At 49.8% G+C, this 17,382-nt stretch overlaps 1 protein-coding gene across 1 annotated transcript; it reads right to left on the bottom strand.

Moving 5' to 3' along the window:
• Positions 1 to 8,536: 8,536 nt before the first annotated feature.
• TMEM121 (transmembrane protein 121) lies at positions 8,537 to 9,475 on the bottom strand. Its single transcript, XM_015412007.1, has one exon. The coding sequence runs from the start codon at positions 9,473 to 9,475 to the stop codon at positions 8,537 to 8,539; it is 939 nt and encodes a 312-aa protein (XP_015267493.1).
• Positions 9,476 to 17,382: the final 7,907 nt, after the last annotated feature.

The following is a 17,382-nucleotide window of genomic DNA, read 5'->3' as shown; positions in this document are numbered from 1 at the left end:
ACAGGGTGCCTGTTGTGGGGAGGGGAAGGGAAAGGAGTTTGTAAGCTGCTCTGAGACTCCGAGTGAAGGGCGGGGTATAAATCTAATCTCTCTACTTCTTCCGGGAAGTTGAGGGCACTGTGTTGTATTTGGCTCGTCCCTTACTATATCCTGTTGGCAGGTAGATGCCAGCATGGGCACTCGGGGTGTTGCCATTTGTTGATCGGCTCCTCTTCATGCTCGACATCATCTGCTTGCTGCTCCATGACTGATTGGGGTTGGGGCCGGTACTGTTACAGACTCGCTTACTGTTGCTTTGCTCTCACTTCCTTGGAGCTAGGTCTTTTAAAATGTCATTTCTTTGGAGGTAGAGCCTCAGATACCAATTAACTCCAGCTATGTCAATGTCAGAACCCACAGCCAACAACGAAGTACACGCATTCAAGAACGGTAATACTTTTATTGCAGAGCTATAGATGCAGTGACATAAGCACTGTTAAGAATGGTGGCGGCCCCATGGGCATAATAGGATATAGGTATTCGTATGCACACCCCCTCCCCAGAGCACTGGTCAATTAGGCACCCTCCCGCGCGCAGGATAAAGCTTGGGGACCATTCGGTAGCTAAAGCTGAGAACCAACCCTCTCCCACAGCACCTAGGAAAAACCGAGACAATACAACTCCCTCCTGCACAACTGTATAGATAAGCATTCCGGCGCAAAGCAGAACAAGCACAGAAAGGAATGCAGTAGCAATTAACCAGACACAGACGGATCTCCCCAACTCCCATGGCAGCGTAGCTGACAGTCAAGCCGATATCAACAGCACACTGAAGGGGCTGCCCGCTGAGGAAACACAATTTTAGCCAGTGGCTCAAGTATAGAATTCTATCTGATAAAATTAGTCTACCTATAAGAGTTACAAGTAGTAAACAATCAGGGTGAGATCCAGAAAACCTAGATTAAAAAGGATTTATCGGCCCATGTAGACTTACATTTTGAAAAGCCATGACTATACCTTTTTGCACTCTTCAAGAGCCATAACTGAGCTAGTTGAATCATAGTTGATTCACACACTTCAGATTAACAAGGTTATACACCTACGGACAATAAATCATTAAGTTTAAGGTATTTTTTCAGATTACAATTTGACTTCGGGTTATTTTTGTTCTATAACATGTTCATGTTATTCATTTTAATTGGGTAAGACTGTCCAACACCTAAAATTCAGGATCTCTGACTACTGTATGGAAAGCAGAAAGGAAAACATAGAGAGTCCTTTCATAGTTCACTTTTGGGGAAAAGAACGTAAGGTAGCTGCCCCCCCCCCATTGATAAACCATGTAGCATCTTTATAATAGCCTTGATTACAATACATTATTAGTTTGGCAAGGGGCATTCTAGTTTTATACTTTTACTAGGAAAAAGGCCCGTTGTGGAAATAAATACAACGGCCTCTAGAAAGAGGCTCTGGGCGGCTTGTGGCGACCTCAGCAGGGTATAATGACACTGAGTCCACCATTTTCTCCAGAGGAACTGATCTCTGCTAGCTAAAGAACAGTTGTAATTTTGAGTGATCTCCAGCCCTCACCTGGAGATTGGCAACGATGGTTTCCCCAGAAGGGAATAGTTGGTTTGGAGGGTGGAGTCTATGGCTTTGTACCTGTCCGAGGTCCCACGCCTCCTGAAACCTCACCCTCTCCAGGCTCTATCCCTGACATCTCCAGGAATGTCCCACCTGGAGTTGGCAACCCTACCTCCTTCCCAGCCAATCATCAACCTGCCTTTATTTCCCCCTCACTCTTCAGCTTTCCACCCCCCACACCCCTGCAGCCTCTCCCGTGCTCTGAAGCCCTGACTGCTGCGTCACATTGGCTGTCATATGGGGGCCACCTCAGCAGCATAGAAGGATACAGAGCCCACCATTTCCTCCAGGGGAACTGATCTCTGCCGTCTGGAAAGCAGTTGTAATTCTGAGTGATCTCCAGCCCTCACCTGGAGATTGGACACATTTTACCTCAGAACAGAAAACTGTTTAGAATGTTAGGCAAAAGCCAATCAAGTCACATATGCAAACGACCTCTGTGTTCCGAGGCGGAGGCCAATGAGGCTGCATATGCAAATAACCTCTGTGTTCTGACTGGCCATGGGGGGGGGGAGAGGAAGAGCAAACTGTTTAGAATGTTGGAGGCAGGACTCAGGCAAAGCAGCCAGTGGATAGGGGGACCCTCTGAATGACAGATCAGAGAGCGAACTGATTTTGGAGCATGTGGAATGTTCTAGAGGAGTGCCACCACCATTCGGCTTTCATTTATAAGGGAGATACATTCTAGATGGCTAAAGGTTCAATTAAATTGACCCCATTCATTTGAAGCGATCATATATTAAGATGCAATTATTTTTTCTTGTTTGCTTCTGTACACCCTTAGATCTGTGAGTGTTGCCTGCTATCTATAGTTCTTTGATCCCTTCCACTGTCTTTGGGTTCTCTTGGCTTTGGCAATGGGTTTTCATTTTGATATTTGTGAATCCCCTGCATTCTTAGCCATTGGGGTTAGATCTAGGCTACATTTTCCAGGGGTAGAGTGGGACTTCTCTTCCTCCCCTCTCCCATTACAGCCCACCAATCTCTACAGAACGCTGGTCCTGAGAAGGGACAGGGAGGGGAATCTGCAGCAGAAAGGAGGAACTGGTGGAGAGGCTGCCAGTTAAATCAGGATCCAGCCCATGGTGTGGGTCTGAATGTTGACACTGTACCTGGGATAACAGATTCCTTTTGCAATCTGAACATTACAGAGTGAGTTCTCTGTGACTTTTAACATTTTTCAATTTTGTTCAGTGCAATTTCTAGTACTCTGTATGTCCTACTCAATTTTAACACATTTTCTTTTGCTTCTAAGAGAATACCAAAGGGTGCAACGGTTTGGATCCACACTAATTCCCCAGTGACAGAGCAGAGCTCTCCTGCCTTCCCCGCCCTACCGAGGCCCACTGATCTCCACGGAAGCGGCTTCTGGGGGACAGGTGTGACCCTTGAGGAGTAACACGAGGCAGAGGGCGGCCGTGGGGAGGAGGCGTCAGTGGAAATTGCAGATTCCCCCCCCCCCAGATCCATTCCTGTGCTCAGGAGTTTCTGTTGTATGGATTTCTACTGTCTGTTTCATTCTAGAAGGAGATGTTGATTTAAAATGGATTTTGTCTGGCTTGAGTTTACTGAACATGGATCACACCGGCTTATGTTATTTAATCTTCTTCTTGACACTTGATGTCATGTACTTTTTTGAAAGCTATTGATGCATACATATTTTACAATTATATCATAGAATCATAGAATGTTAGAGTTGGAAGGGTCCTCGGAGGTTATCTAGTCCAACCCCCTGCACTCTGCAGGAGCATAGCTGAAAGATAGCCCTACATACCTACAACATACCCCAAAGATGGTCGTCCAGCTTCCGCTTGAAAATGTCCAGCGAAGGAGCTTCCACCACCTCCAGAGGCAGTCCATTCCACTGCTCAACCACTCTTACAGTTAGGAAGTTTCTCTCCTGATACTTAGCCGGTATCGACTCCCTTGTCATTTCCACCCATTATAGAATCATAGAATCATAGAATGTTAGAGTTGGAAGGGACCTTGCAGGTCATCTAGTCCATTTAGATCAGGTCCTACCCATACCTTTTAATTTTTTCTCCCATATCTAGCAGAGGCTCCTGCGTATTTGCTCCAGTGTGTGTGTGCTGAGCTAAAGTGTTGACATACATTTCTCTTCCATTTTATCCCCACAATAACCCTGTGAAGTGGGTTAGACTGTAAGAGGATGGCTTCTTGGCTGGGTGAAGATATGGGCCCAAGTCCCTCCAGTCTGAGGCTGCGGGCACACTGGGGGCTTGCCATGACCTGGGCATGCCTCTAATGGCGCTGGTTTAAAGTGTTGCAAGGCAGACCAACCAGACAGCACACCCGGAGGTGTCTTCCCCGGTGGCCAGGTGTTCACGTGACTGCAGCGCCTCAGTCATGGAGTGTGCGCTGCCCGGTCATTTTTGTTTTAATGCAGGCGGGTGCATATTGGGAGCAATTTTTTAAAAGTGGCAAAAATGGATCTGTGGGTTCAGACTTCTCTTCCGGGTTCCTTTTGCGGCAGGAGAGTTCATCTGTCCGGGAGAGTGGAGTGGAAGCCCTGGCATCCATAAACACCAGACTTTCCCTGGTGCCTGATTCTCCGCTTCTGAAGCGTGGCAGAACAGGGTGTCGAAGACTGGGGCACAGAAGGCAGATCCTGCTGTCTGATCATGCTCTTTGAATCTGCAAAGGTAGCACTATTCTATCGTGGCAAACTGCTCGTGTGACCACAGCCTGAGTCAGACACTTCAATCAGTATATTGCCATGGTCACCTCTCTCTCAAGTGCTGGGCTGCCAAGCAGGTAGTGGAGCGCGGGAGACACACTATGAGTGCAGGCAATGCCCACAGCCTCCCCTCAGTTACCACTAGTCAGGGTTATTGGAAAACAGGAGGACTCTGGAGTTCTGGAATTAAAACTGATCTCCAGATTACACAGATGAGCCCCCCTGGAGAAAACGGGACCTTCCCTTCTGAGCTCCCCGTCTCCCCCAGGCACCGTCCAAAATCTCCAGGAATTTCCTCAGCTGGAGTTGGCAACCCTAGCACTAGTGCATTCCCCTCTGATTCCCCCAGAAGCAATGGATAGTAGACAGGCAATCCTATGAGTGGGGTGGTGGTGGCAAGACTGTACATCTGTTTGATTCTCTCATCCTACACAAAAAGCTGGAACCTCTTCATGCTGTTCAGTAATCCATTCCTGTTTTACACTAGTTCCAGGATGCTAGACTCTGGAGGAGTTCCAGTCCAGGTTTTACTCATGTCTGGAGAAAAACTGGGTAGAAGAACTGCTATGGAGGACTCTGCTAGGCCTCGTGTTCCTTCATTCGTTTATCATGGATAAAATTACTAGGCTTTCATTACAGAGACCATTAGCATCTTCCTGGGTGATTGCCGCATCTCATACCCTTCACCCCACCAATGCTTGCTGTGGGGTGAAGGGAGACTGTAGTGACTGCAGAGGGACCCCTGGGAGCTGGGGGTGGTGATGTCATGGCATGGGGAGGGGAGCATTGTGCAACATCTCAATGTCACTTCTGGGTGAAAATCTGGAAGTGATGTCACTGTGGTGCATGAAGCTCTAGGAATCCTCCCAATCTCTATGGTAAATTTTAGAGGAAGTGTTTGGAGAGTTGCTGGATGTAGTGACATCACTTCCAGGTGCTCACCCAGAAGTGATGTGAATGCATTGCACCATGTGGTGTGCCCCCCCCCCGTCCCCCTCCACTGCTGCAGTCGGGGGGGGGGGACAAGCAGCGCCAGTTGAAGGTGGCCTGCCCGTACTGAGTAAGCAGAAACCATAGAAGGGAACAAAACTCAGAGCCTGTCTCTGGTGTGTGCAGAGCTGGTCAAACACCTTGTACAGCAGAAGCCTGTAAGCCTTATTTCAAAATGAAGGCAGTGTTCAAGGCAGGGCAAGTCCTCAAACGACCAGTTCCCTTAACAGAAGGGGCTGTCTCTGAATGATCACTTCTAGGGGGGTCCCAGAAGAGCTGGGGGCTCTCTATGGCCCATGGGCGGAATACCTGGTGGAGGCATTTGTGCATATTCTGGGAGTAGAATCAGTGGTTCACGGGACTGGTGTTTGTGGATCCACGCAGCGACAGAACTCAAGGGACAGCAAATAAGGAGATGCACAGACAGCGAGGAGAACTTCTTGGTGGGTGTCCAGAGCCATTTATTACATAAAAACAACTCTCTTCAAACAAATCAGGAACCCTAAGCCCAGTGCTGCTATGACTACACTCTCTTGTGGACGGGCCTCCCTCTGTGGGCAGGCGACAGAATAACCTGAATGTGCTGCTTGGTGGTCAGAAGGAGCTCAGCCCTTTGACGTACCTTCAGTTCAGAGGTGGCCAAGGTCTTCCGCTTCTTGAACCCGAGAGTGGCAGGTCTGGAGAGCACAGAAGGAAAGGCCATGTGGAGCGGGGTGGTGGGGGTGGAGGAAGGACCCCCAGTAGGCCACCATGATTGGATACCGAATCCCCCAAAGCAAGACTCCACACTGCCCCCTCCACAGAGCTACCTACATTCTTTACCCAATTTAAACGTGTACCCCCACCTCATCTCTTCATGATCCTTCCATTCAAAGATTTAGATGAGAAAGGCTGGTTGATAGGACAGAAAGGCTGAGCGTTTCCTCTACCACAGAGCCGCAGGGCTTGCTCTGTCTGGAATGAGGGAAACAAAGCAGAACTGGCCGGTATTGCCTGCCAGAAAGAAGGAATATGAAAATGCATTGTGCCACCTGGGCGTTCTGCCCCCTTGCCTTTCTCTTATGAAATGCAATGCTTGGCTGCAGGGGTGTGCTATTGTTTTGCAATGCACACAGATCAGTGTCAGATTCTTGTTGCGTAACTCTGAATCTGAGCTTTAAAACACACTCTAAAAACCAGGCTGAACAGTGTGGGAACCTATTCCTTGGGTACAGCAAGCGGGAAGCCAAACGGGATCCACTATCCCTTGTCGCTGACGGCAGTGTGCCGCATTGAGCCTCATTGATTAAGGGAACAGGGAGGAGACATGTGGTTAGCCACCGACACTCTTGGAGAGTTTGCAGTGCATGGGATGACGAGGAGCAAGCACAGGGTGAAACAATGGGAGAAGGTCACCGAGAGGGCGTCTGTCATGCCAACTCTGTCCTATTCACCCTTGCCAACTGGAAATAAACAGAGCCCCAACGTACCCTGGGCCTCCTATTTACTTGCCTGAGGCAGGGATTTACTTGCCCCCCAGCCCCAATATCCTGTCCCCAAGAAACTGCGGATCATGGGAAAAACAGGCTCTGCCTGGGAAAAACAGGACCCATATAGTGACACTCTAGATGCCTCCCCTGCTCTCTATGGTAAACACCATAGACACTAGTGCAGGCAGTTTACAGTATCAATAGGAAGTGATGGCACATCATCCCCAAACTCTGCCCTCTCCAGGTACCACTCCTCAAATATCCCGCCATTTGTTGAGATAGTGTTAGTAACCCTAACCTACCACCACTCAGCCAGAGGCCAGTCATTTCTTGATGGTGTTCTAATGCCTACATCTAGCTGCTCCCCTCTTGAGCCCTCCCGTCACCTAGCAGCTCCCATGAACTGCTTATCCAGACTATAATGTGGTTTACAGCAACCGTCTTCATCCTTTCGAGAGCCCAGGTCTAGCAAGCATGGGACCCACTGTGCGAGAAGCATGTGACAGGAAGCCACATTCCACCAGGAGCATGTGACAGGAAGAGCCAGAGTTCTGACCTCACTGGTGTTGAGGCCAGGACCCGTGGGCAACAGATCAAAAAAAATCTGGGAATGGGAAACACAAGCTGAGCACCAGGAGGTGTCCCATAGTGAGGACCAAGCCAAGGGTCCGAGCTATGGAGGAATCCTCTCCCCCACGGAGAGACTTCGCCTTGCGTTCCCGCTCCTCTTCTTAGCATGCATGCAAAGAGAGGCAGGAAGCACAGCGCCTCTGCTCTGTAGACAAGTCCTTCCAAAAAGCAACCCCCCCCGCCCGGCACTCATGATCCAGTCAGAGGGGTTCCATGACCCACCTGAAGGTCCCGATCCTTGGATTGCAGTTTCCTGGTTTATAGAAAAGCAGTCTCATTATAATTTCAGCTCTTGCTGGAATACAATGACTCTGCACTATTGCACAAGTTCTGCTCGTAGCCACACCTGGCGGCTACCCTTCCCTCACCCTCCCCTCTCGTGCCACCAGGAATGGGGTTGGGGAACAAGAGAAAAGAGATTCTTCTAGAAATAGAAAGACTGTTCTGGATTGTGTGATAAAGCACCAGAGTGACTCTAAAAGGTAGTCTGTCGAATGCTTCCCCCCACCCCCCACCCCCCGTGGGCTGGCTTATCACTTTGGAGCGTGTGACTTCCCCAACCTGCTTGCTGGGTGTTTGCTGTCTGCCGTTGAACAGAACAGTCCAGGGATCAAATGGTTAAAGATTTTTTTTTAAATGACCAACATTCAACCAGAATTCCTAGCAATGATTAAACAGGTGGACTTTTCTTTTTTTAAAAAAATATCCAGAAACGGTAAGCACAGCCGTTTTCCGTCGAACATCGAAGGTCACAGGTCCACTGGTTTGAGCTCCGGCCCTGATCTTCCCATCCCAACCCTGCCTATCCCTCCCGCCCCCACCCCCCATTTTAAAAAAAGACTCTTCTAACAAAAATGGTCCTTCCTGGCATATTGAAGCACAAGGAACAGATACAAAAGATAAGATTCTGGGGCCAAGTTCTTCTCGGAAGGTTCATTTGGTTTGGTTTTGTTTCTGGAGGGCCCCTAGGAAATACCTGAGATGCAGGGGACATTCCACCTTTTTTATCAAAAGCTTGTGCCCGGGTGCAGCTCTCAGTGCTGGGATGAGAGCGGAATCCCCCTCCCCTGCCCCCTCACCCTCGCCCAAGAAAACGTCAGCAAGTGCTGGTGTCTGTGGGAGCGCGTCATGTATCCAAGATCTCCCTGGTGGGCGAAGGCTCGTGACCGATGCCTTGAGTACTGTGGACCGTCTGGTTGTGGGGCACCGAGTTCTGCTGCAGCTCGAGGGCCATGGCATTCTGCGGGAACTCCTTCACCTGCTTCTTGTACTCGAGGAAAGTGCAGGCTTTGGTGGCGATGGCGATGATGTTCTTGCCGATGAAGATGGTGGAGACCCGGCTGTCTTGGAACAAGACCATGTTGATGGCCCGGATGAAGATGGTGACGATGTTGATGGTCACCAGGCTCAGGACCGGGTAGAGCATCATTTTCTGGGGGGCAATGTGCTCTCCTTGCATGCTGATCTCACTGAGGGACACACAAGGCAAGATGAGGAGTAGGATGTAGCAGTAGAAGAACATAAGTCCTTCCGCCCAGATTGGCAGCCCGGTTTTGTGCGGTTCCCACAGGTTGGCTTGAATGTCTAAGATATCCAGGAGGTCTAAGGCTACCCAGAAGAGACGCCCCCGCAAATCCTCTTTCTTCCGGAAGGTGCGTATGTACTCCATGCTATCCAAGGCCACTAGCACCAGGTACAGTCCCGGCACACAGATGGAGAGCAACAAGGTCAGGGCCTTCCTGGCCACGGTCTCCAGATTTCTCTTATCGGCCTTGTAATTCTGGAATATAAAATACAGTTTTATCTCCAGCACAAAGATGTAGAGGAACCAGAGGATCATTGCATAGCCACGCTTTGCCGTCTTCACCTCGGCCCCCACCCACACAGCCACGTAGCGCAGCACAATCAGAAAACAGATGTCTCCCACCAGAACGATAATGCAGACGCCAATTTTACGGGGTCCTTGGTTCTGTTCCACCAGATAGGCATCCATGAATGCCATGCTGGTCATGATGACAATAGTGGTGAGACACACATGACGTTTGTCTGGAGGTGGAAGCACCATTGTGGGATGATGGAACTGTTCTCTCTGTCTTGCTCTGGCCTCCTGGTGTTGCTACGAGGGCAGCCCTACAGGCATTACTAATGGAGTACCACCTGGTGGGCAGCAGGCTTCTCCCTTGTTTATTTGGGGGGCAGGATTTTATCCTGCTCTTCCTCCAAGGAATTTAGGGAGAAGAGAAGTCCCAATGAGGCAATGGCAGATGAGCCTGATATTTCGTGGGATACCATCAGGCTATAGGAACTCAGAACTACAACATGCCTGGCGCATTCTTTAATCCAAAAGGCTTTGTTGTCTGTGAAGTGAGGGTCCCACATGCAAAACTCTCAAACAAATACTCCATCGGGCTCCCCTAGGGACTGATCCGCTCTCTGTCTTAGAGCTACCTTAAGTACCCGTGAAAGTACTTTTGGGAAACCTCTCTTCCTTTCACTTGTGATTTCTTTTGTTGGATTCCATTGGACTTTTCACCCCAGACTTTTCACACAGGGATAGTTCCTCAGTGGGCCATAGATAATCCTATTATGGGCTTTCTGGCAGAAACTTATCCGAAACCTCTGCAGTTACAGAACTGACTGGGCATCCACATCAGCTTGACAGAGAAGAAATGGGTCAAAATGAGTTGCTCCCGAGCGAGTAACTCAGATTTTTCCAGAGCTGCAGGCAGGACTGCCAGCTTCCCAGTGTATCCTCCCGCTTGCAATCCTCTCTGCTCCTCCTGCCACCGCCCTCTCCGGAGTTGCATCCATGATGAGCGAGGCTTGCATGGCCCAGCGAGGGGACCAATCCACCATCTCATCCACAACGATCTGAAAGAGAACATAGAAAAGGACAAATAAATGGAGGTCATACCAAGGTCTCAAGAGCCTGGATCCTTCTGGTAGTGTTATTTTGTTTGTTTATAGTCTCCTTTTCTCACTGAGATGCAAGACAGATTGCACAGTTAAAGTCAATACAGTCAAACAGGAGGGGACATCCAATAAGCAATGAGATAAGACAGCATAATGCAGCATAATGTTTTAAACAAGCAGTAAATGGCATTACAAAAGCAAAAAATACAATCCACAAAGAACTAGATAATCATATAGCAACAGATAATGTATACCATACAGTAGTAAGGTCCACAGATCCATTCCCTTCCTTGAAACACCTCCTGAACTATTCTGGTATAATATACCCACATCACAGGGAGGGGCTGTGGCTCAGTGGCAGAGCATCTGCTTGGCATGCAGAAGGTCCCAGGTTCAACCCAGCATCTTTCGTAAGGATCATGTGAAAGACCTCGTCTGCCTGAGACCCTGGAGAGCTGCTGCCAGTCTGAGTAGACAACACTGACTTTGATGGGCCGATGGTCTGAGTCAGTATAAGGTGGCAGATTGCGTGTTCACGTGTTCACCTTTATAAAATGCCCTTTGGAACAAGTCTGTCTTACATAGTTTGTGGAATGCAGGAGAACAGGAGCCTACCCAGTGTCCTCAGGCAACCCACCCCACAAGGCCGGAGCCACCGCAGAGAAGGCACAATGCTGTTGCTGATCCTGCTCATTGCTGCAGGAAGCCAGGCGCAGAGGAAGGAAGTCATTACGGTTCTTTCTCCCACCCTGGAGAATTCTTAACTGACCCCTCACCAATACCTTATAACTTATATAGGCAGTTTCAGAAGCACAGAGGGGCTCTTTCTTCATTTGCAGGTCAGTTTAACACCCAGTGTTTAGTCATGCCGGCCACATGACCATGGGAACGTCTTTGGACAGCGCTGGCTCTTCGGCTTGGAAATGGAGATGAGCACCGCAACCCTAGAGTCAGATTCGACTGGCTTTCGAGCAAGGGAACCTTTACCTTTACTTTTTTAACACCCAATGGAGTGAACTCTTCTGTAAACCTTTTGTTCTGGACGACTCTGGTCAGGCCTGATTCAGTTATAGGTGCGCAGTTCAGAAACCGTAGGCATCTGGTTACCTTTCCTAGATCATTTAACTCCTAGCCAGAGGTCCACCTCAGTAGCATTACGAGTTTGATAAAGGGAGATTTGTGCATCAGGTTCGTTCTGAGTATAGCACACAAGTAAATACTATTAGAGAATCTCTGCTTCCATTTTAAGGTTTTTTATTAAAGCATAACTGTTATTTTCATAACAAAGGCTAAATCCACAAAATGTTATACCATCCAACCCTCATTGTTGCATTGGTAATTAAAGAGCGATTCCATGGGCTTTTTTGGCCAGTCATCCATCAGTGGCCTGGTCCTCACTGGACATCTGATTAGATATAGGACTGCTTGACATCTGATCTCTCTGTTTACGTGGTATTTTATGATATGATATTATTATGTGTAAATGGCTATTTTAACAATATTTTAATTGTATTATTTTAATTGTTGTACACCGCCCTGTACACCTGTACACCCTCTATAAATCTAATGACATAAATAAATAAATAACAAATAAATAAATAAATAAATAAATTTCTTACCCCAAAAGTAAGCAGGTCACAGGTAAGGGGTCCCTTCAGAGAAGAAGCTACAACTTTCCATATCTATAGGATTTTAAAATCGTCTTGTAACAATAGCTAACTGCCCGACTTGATAAGGGCCCACATTCTTGGCTAACTCATTATCTGTTAACTTCAAACACCATACAAGATAATTTATATTTGAAATATCTTATTAGAATATATAAAAATGTTAGTTCATCCTTGCTACTTCTGATCTTAACAAGGTCTGTTCAGAAATAGTGATTACAAGTTTCGTATACGTATATGACCAAGCCCTGGGAGGAAAGGCTGAGGGACTTCTTGGGAATGTTCAGTCTGGAGAATAGGAGGTCGAGGGGGGGGGGGGACAGGACGGCTCTCTCGGAGTCTCTGAAGGGCTGTGTCACTGGGAGGAGGAGGGCAGGGGGCCGTTCCTGTGGGCAGCGGAGGATGAGGGACTCACAACAATGGGTTTATTTAAGGGTGGGAAGGTACCAGCTGGCTATTAGGAAAACCCTTTTTACGGTAAGAGTCATTCAGCAGTGGGATCAGCTGCCTAGGGAGGTGGTGAGCTCCCCATCACTGGCAGTCTTCAAGCAGTGTCTGGACAAGCACTTGTCAGGGGTGCTCATGGCCAATCCTGCATTGAGCAGCAGGGGGTTGGACCAGGTAGCCTGTACGGCCCCTTCCAACTCTGTGATTCTATGAATATCTTTTGAACCTCAACCCAAACTCCCATCTTTGAAGCATAACTTCACTTCTGTGACGCTGGACATTCTTGCTATTCTCAGACACTTCCGCATCAGGGCCTTAGCAAATTATAACTATTGACAATGGGTTAGGCAGCTTCTAATCTACACAAGGCCATACAATTATGTTACTACGATGTCTTCTTCTTCTTACTGCTCTTCAACGCTATTCTGTTCTGGGCCTCTAGACTTCCTTCTTGGCCATGCTTCGCTGAGAGGCCAGGCTTTCTCTGTTCCTGTGCATGGAACCATCCTCTGTGATATTGATGGTCAAGTCCAACAGCTGTTCTCCTATATTTCTGGGCATATCCTTGACACTTTCATGGGTGGTACAAGCTGCCCACTGCTTATTCCAAAACATGTCTCAGAGTGATAGCTCCGGTGAACCCAGAAGCAGTGCAAGGAAGTATTGTGCCTGTGGTGATATTCTGCTCATTCCTCACAATGGCTGGAGTTAAAATACCAAAATGGATGTCAGGGTTGGAGCAACTGGTTCAGAGTGATGTCGGGGTATTTGGGTACCCGTCTCTGTGTGGCCCCACTTCTTGCTACGTGGCTTAGTGTGAGCGTCATCCTATACATGGCAGAATAGCATAGAGATTTGTGCCACTCTTACCCTAACAGTGGAGATATTATCTACGAAATGTCTACACTCGGCCTCTCTAGAGAACCTTCAGGCAGCAACTCTCCAGGACCGTTCACATCACCTGATCTATGGGACCGGAGTTGCTGGGGACTGAACCCAGGACCTCCTGCTTGGTGCCCCGTCACTGAGCCCGGGTGTGGCCCCTTCTCGTCAGATCGCTTGGCCCCGGAACACCCCCCCCCCACCCGAGCTCTTGAAACTGGAGACTTTGCACACTCTCCCCAAGGAAAGCTGGCACAAGGGCATGGGGGCATTGAGTAGTGATCTGATTCACTAGTTGGAGCTGAAAGCGGACCACTTCTGTTTCTTCTTGATATCTCCCCCAGGATAAAAAGGCGCAATCCCAGCGTGGCTGCCCTTTGCCTGGGGCGGAGGCAGCACTCAGGGGGCTGAGGCGAGGCTCCCGACAGGCGTCACGTGGCTGCTTGTTTCAAGACCCTCCCACCCCCTTCCCACTGGAGAGGTCAGTGAGGGGAACTTCCGGGCTCCCGGGAGTCGGATGAAGTGGGGAATTGGGGGGGGGGGAGGAGTCCCCCGGCCTGTCAGGACCTCTGACTCCGGAGCGCATCATGGGCTGGGGAAGGGTCTGTAATCAGCACACATCTTTTAAGATGTTTCTTTAAAGGGGTTCTCAGGACAAATCCCTGCGGAGCTGGGGGTCCGAGAAAGGGGGCGGCGCTTCAGATATCCCCGTCACCTCCACGGGCCTGTCGGGAGCTCCAGCCCCAGGCTCCTGCTGGCAGGACCGATCGGCAAGCAGGCTCAGACTGCTGCTCAGAGACCTGGACTCCGCATGCGGAGCTGGGCCGGAGCCCCAAGGAACATCTCCACACGGACCAGCAGCACACGAAGACATGGCGGCTGCCTTGAGTCTGTCGAGGTCAGTCCCGCCTGCTGTGCTTGCCACAGACGGAGACAGAGGTCCTCTACGCCACCGACTGGTGGTGGGAAGGCCATCAAGTCACTGCTGATTTATGGCGGCCCCTCCAGGGGTTTCCAAGGCAAGAGACCTTCAGGGGTGGTTGGCCATGGCCGACCCTCAGACTCCCTTGGCAGTCTCCAAGCACCACCCGGGGCTGACCCGGATTAACCTCTGAGATCTGAGGGGAGACTGGGCTCGCCTGGGCCATCCGGGCCAGAGCCATCAACGACTGCCCAGTCCTTTTAATGTGAGGTGCTGCCGGGGACTGAACCCGGGACCTTCTGCATGCCAAGCAGGGGCTCTGCTGCGAAGCCACACAGGCTTGCCCGGGGGGTGGGGGATGACACAGAGTCCGTCTGTGTTTCCATGCAGTTGCCTGCCATCAGCTCCCATCAAGGGGCTGGGAGCTCCCTGAGCAGCTGCTTCTCTCTCCCTTGCCTTTAGAGTGACAGTTGGTTATTCTGGGATGTGTCAGGCTGGGTAGTCATAGATGGGGGAACACTCTTGATGGGTACTTACGCTTCCATCATGATTGGCCGCTGCCCAGGGTGCTAGGTTTCCAGAGCACTATCTCGGCTTTTCATGGTGCAACCTGCTTAATTTGAGATTCAATCTAACACCTGTGCCCAAACTTCAGGGCCTCACGCAAGAGCTGCCCAGAGACCAAGTGGTTCTGGAGAGCTAGAATACGTCCTGGAAGGACTGAATAATCCTGTGCCACTGAACTCTGAACTTTTTGTGTCGCTAAAAGCTTGAGCCGTTATTCACCGCCAGCCACAGAGTAAAAGCCACCTGCCCAATGTCATTCTTCGCTGAGTCTTAAGGCACCACATTGTAAAGAAGTGGATGGTGCTTCCATAGCCTCGCAGTCCCCGGGGCAGAAGGGCCAGCTTCAGATACCCCACAGAGTCACTTAAATGGATTTCATGGATGTAGCCCGAGGTCACTGGGGCACCTGAGAGACTGGAGGCCTTTGGAGGCCTTTGGAGGCCTTTGGGCTCCTGCCATTCCCAGCCAGGCCTCCCCTTTGCCCGTCCAGGCTGGGAGGTCCCCTGGGGCCAGGCCCCTGGCTGGGAGTCTGTGGCGCTTGTGGGGCAATAAAAGCCATTTAGGCAATAGAGAGCTGTGACCAGGATTGATCTCTAAATTGCAAGCGGTCAACAACTTCAGAGGACAGTTCTCAGCCGCTGCAAGCTCATCCCTTCTGCCAGCCTCAGCAACAATCTTGATCACAAGCCGGCAGGTGGGGGGGGGGATGACTTCTAGAGTCAAGAAAGCTAACCCTTAGGCAGAAAAGCTCTCTTAAGGGAGACCAGTTTCTTGACACAGAGTGAGATGGGATCCCAGAGGTCACCTAGTCCAACCCCCTTGCTTGCAGAAATTAGTCAACTACAGCACCCCTTTAAAATGTTTTTAAATGATTGAAGAAAAGCATTTACAGGAGACATTCTTGTAGGGCTTTGCCTTTAAGAAGGGGGCACTGTAGCTACGGGCCTGACTAAGGCTGCCAAGCCTCTGGTCAGGGCAAGGAACCTCCTGCTCCAAGCTGCTGTTGCCTGCTCCTGCTCCAAGCAGTGGTGTGGTGTGGGAAAATGTTTTAAAAACACACCAGCAGCATGAGTGTGATGACATCATTTCAGGGAAAACCCGGTAGCTCTAGGAATATCTGGAAACCCTATGGTAAAAACACAGAGATTCTGGCAATTCCTAGAGCTACCGCTGTCGTTTCTTGTTTTCCCTAGAACTGACGTCATTGTACTCATGGCGCCCCCCCCCCCAATTTCCTGCCCTCCAATCCTTGTGCTGGTTTCCAGAGTCAGCCTGGCACCCCTGGAAATTTCCTACACCCAAGGAATTGGAGAGCGGGAGAAAAAGTGACACCCCACAGTGGTGCTCTAGGAATTTCTCCTAGTCTTTATGCTAGAAAGATTGGTTGTAAGGTTAAGTGTAAAATGTGTATATGTGTCTCTCTATACATACACACTTGAATGCCTTCTATTCTGTGTTTGAAAGATTGATTTAAGGGAAGAAAAATCCTCCCTTTTCTTGCAATATTAAAGAGCAACTCTCTACCTCCATGAATAACATGGTTTTATTTTGCCTTGAAATACATAATTTGTGAATGTGTTAAACTTTCCGTTCCTTTTGGCGCCACTAACTAGTTCCATTTATCATTTGTATTCATGATTTATGGGTGGTTAGTCACATACTCTGGCTGTGAATTCTGTGTAATACATTCCCTTCTCTCTTCCCAAATAATCTCCAGAGAGCCAGTTTGGTGTAGTGGTCAACTCTAATCTGGGAGAACCGGGTCTGATTCCCCACTCCTCCTCCACTCGCAGCTGGTGGATGTCCCTGGGCACGCCCTAGTTCTGGCACAGCTGTTCTCTCAAGGACAGTTCTGGAAAGAGCTCTCTCAGCCCCATCTACCTCACAGGGGGCCTTCTGTTGTGGGGAGGGGAAGGGGAAAGGAGTTGTAAGCCACTCCGAGACTCCAAGGGTATAAATCCAATCTCTTCTCCTTCTCCCCCCCCACATTTTGGTAGGCCAGAGACATACAGACCCCACAGTAGCCCCACCCTACTCACCCTCCAACACAGACACACCATACCTAGGGACGTCAGGCTTCAGGTGGGGCCTGGGGATCCCCTAGACGTACAGCTCATCTCCAGCCTACGGAGATCCGTTCCCCTGGAGAAAGCGGCTGCTTGGGAGGGTGGACTCTCTGTGGCCTTGTGTACCCCACCGAGGTCCCCTTGCCCTCCCCCCCAGGCTCAGCTGCCCAATCTCCAGGAGATCCCCAACCTGGATCTGACAATCCGACCCCCCCATCCCCCACTGGTGGCCAAGGGGGGACCTGGCAACCCTACCCGATCCACCCCCCATGCAAAAGCAGAGGAGACGGCCAGTTAAGCCCCCCCCCCAGTACAGGAGGTCCCGTCTTGGTTCCTCCACCCCACAGGGAGAGAGGCCCATCAGAACAGACTTCACCTGCAGCCCAGTGAAAATCAGAACAATAGGATTTAAGCCAATTTAGCCCCATTGAGCTAAACAGGCGGATATCAAAGTATTTCAAATTAACTAGGTTTTTGGATTGGATTATCTGGTTGGGAAGGAGAAGGA

This window comes from Gekko japonicus, unplaced genomic scaffold (assembly GCF_001447785.1).
Source record: "Gekko japonicus isolate JY-2015 unplaced genomic scaffold, Gekko_japonicus_V1.1 scaffold844, whole genome shotgun sequence".
In the NCBI taxonomy this organism is placed as follows: domain Eukaryota; kingdom Metazoa; phylum Chordata; class Lepidosauria; order Squamata; family Gekkonidae; genus Gekko; species Gekko japonicus.
This window is presented reverse-complemented; position numbering and strand designations above follow the sequence as displayed.

Excerpts from the sequence above, each read along its gene's own strand:
- TMEM121 (XM_015412007.1), bottom strand. The coding sequence starts at position 9,475 with ATGGTGCTTCCACCTCCAGACAAACGTCATGTGTGTCTCACCACTATT.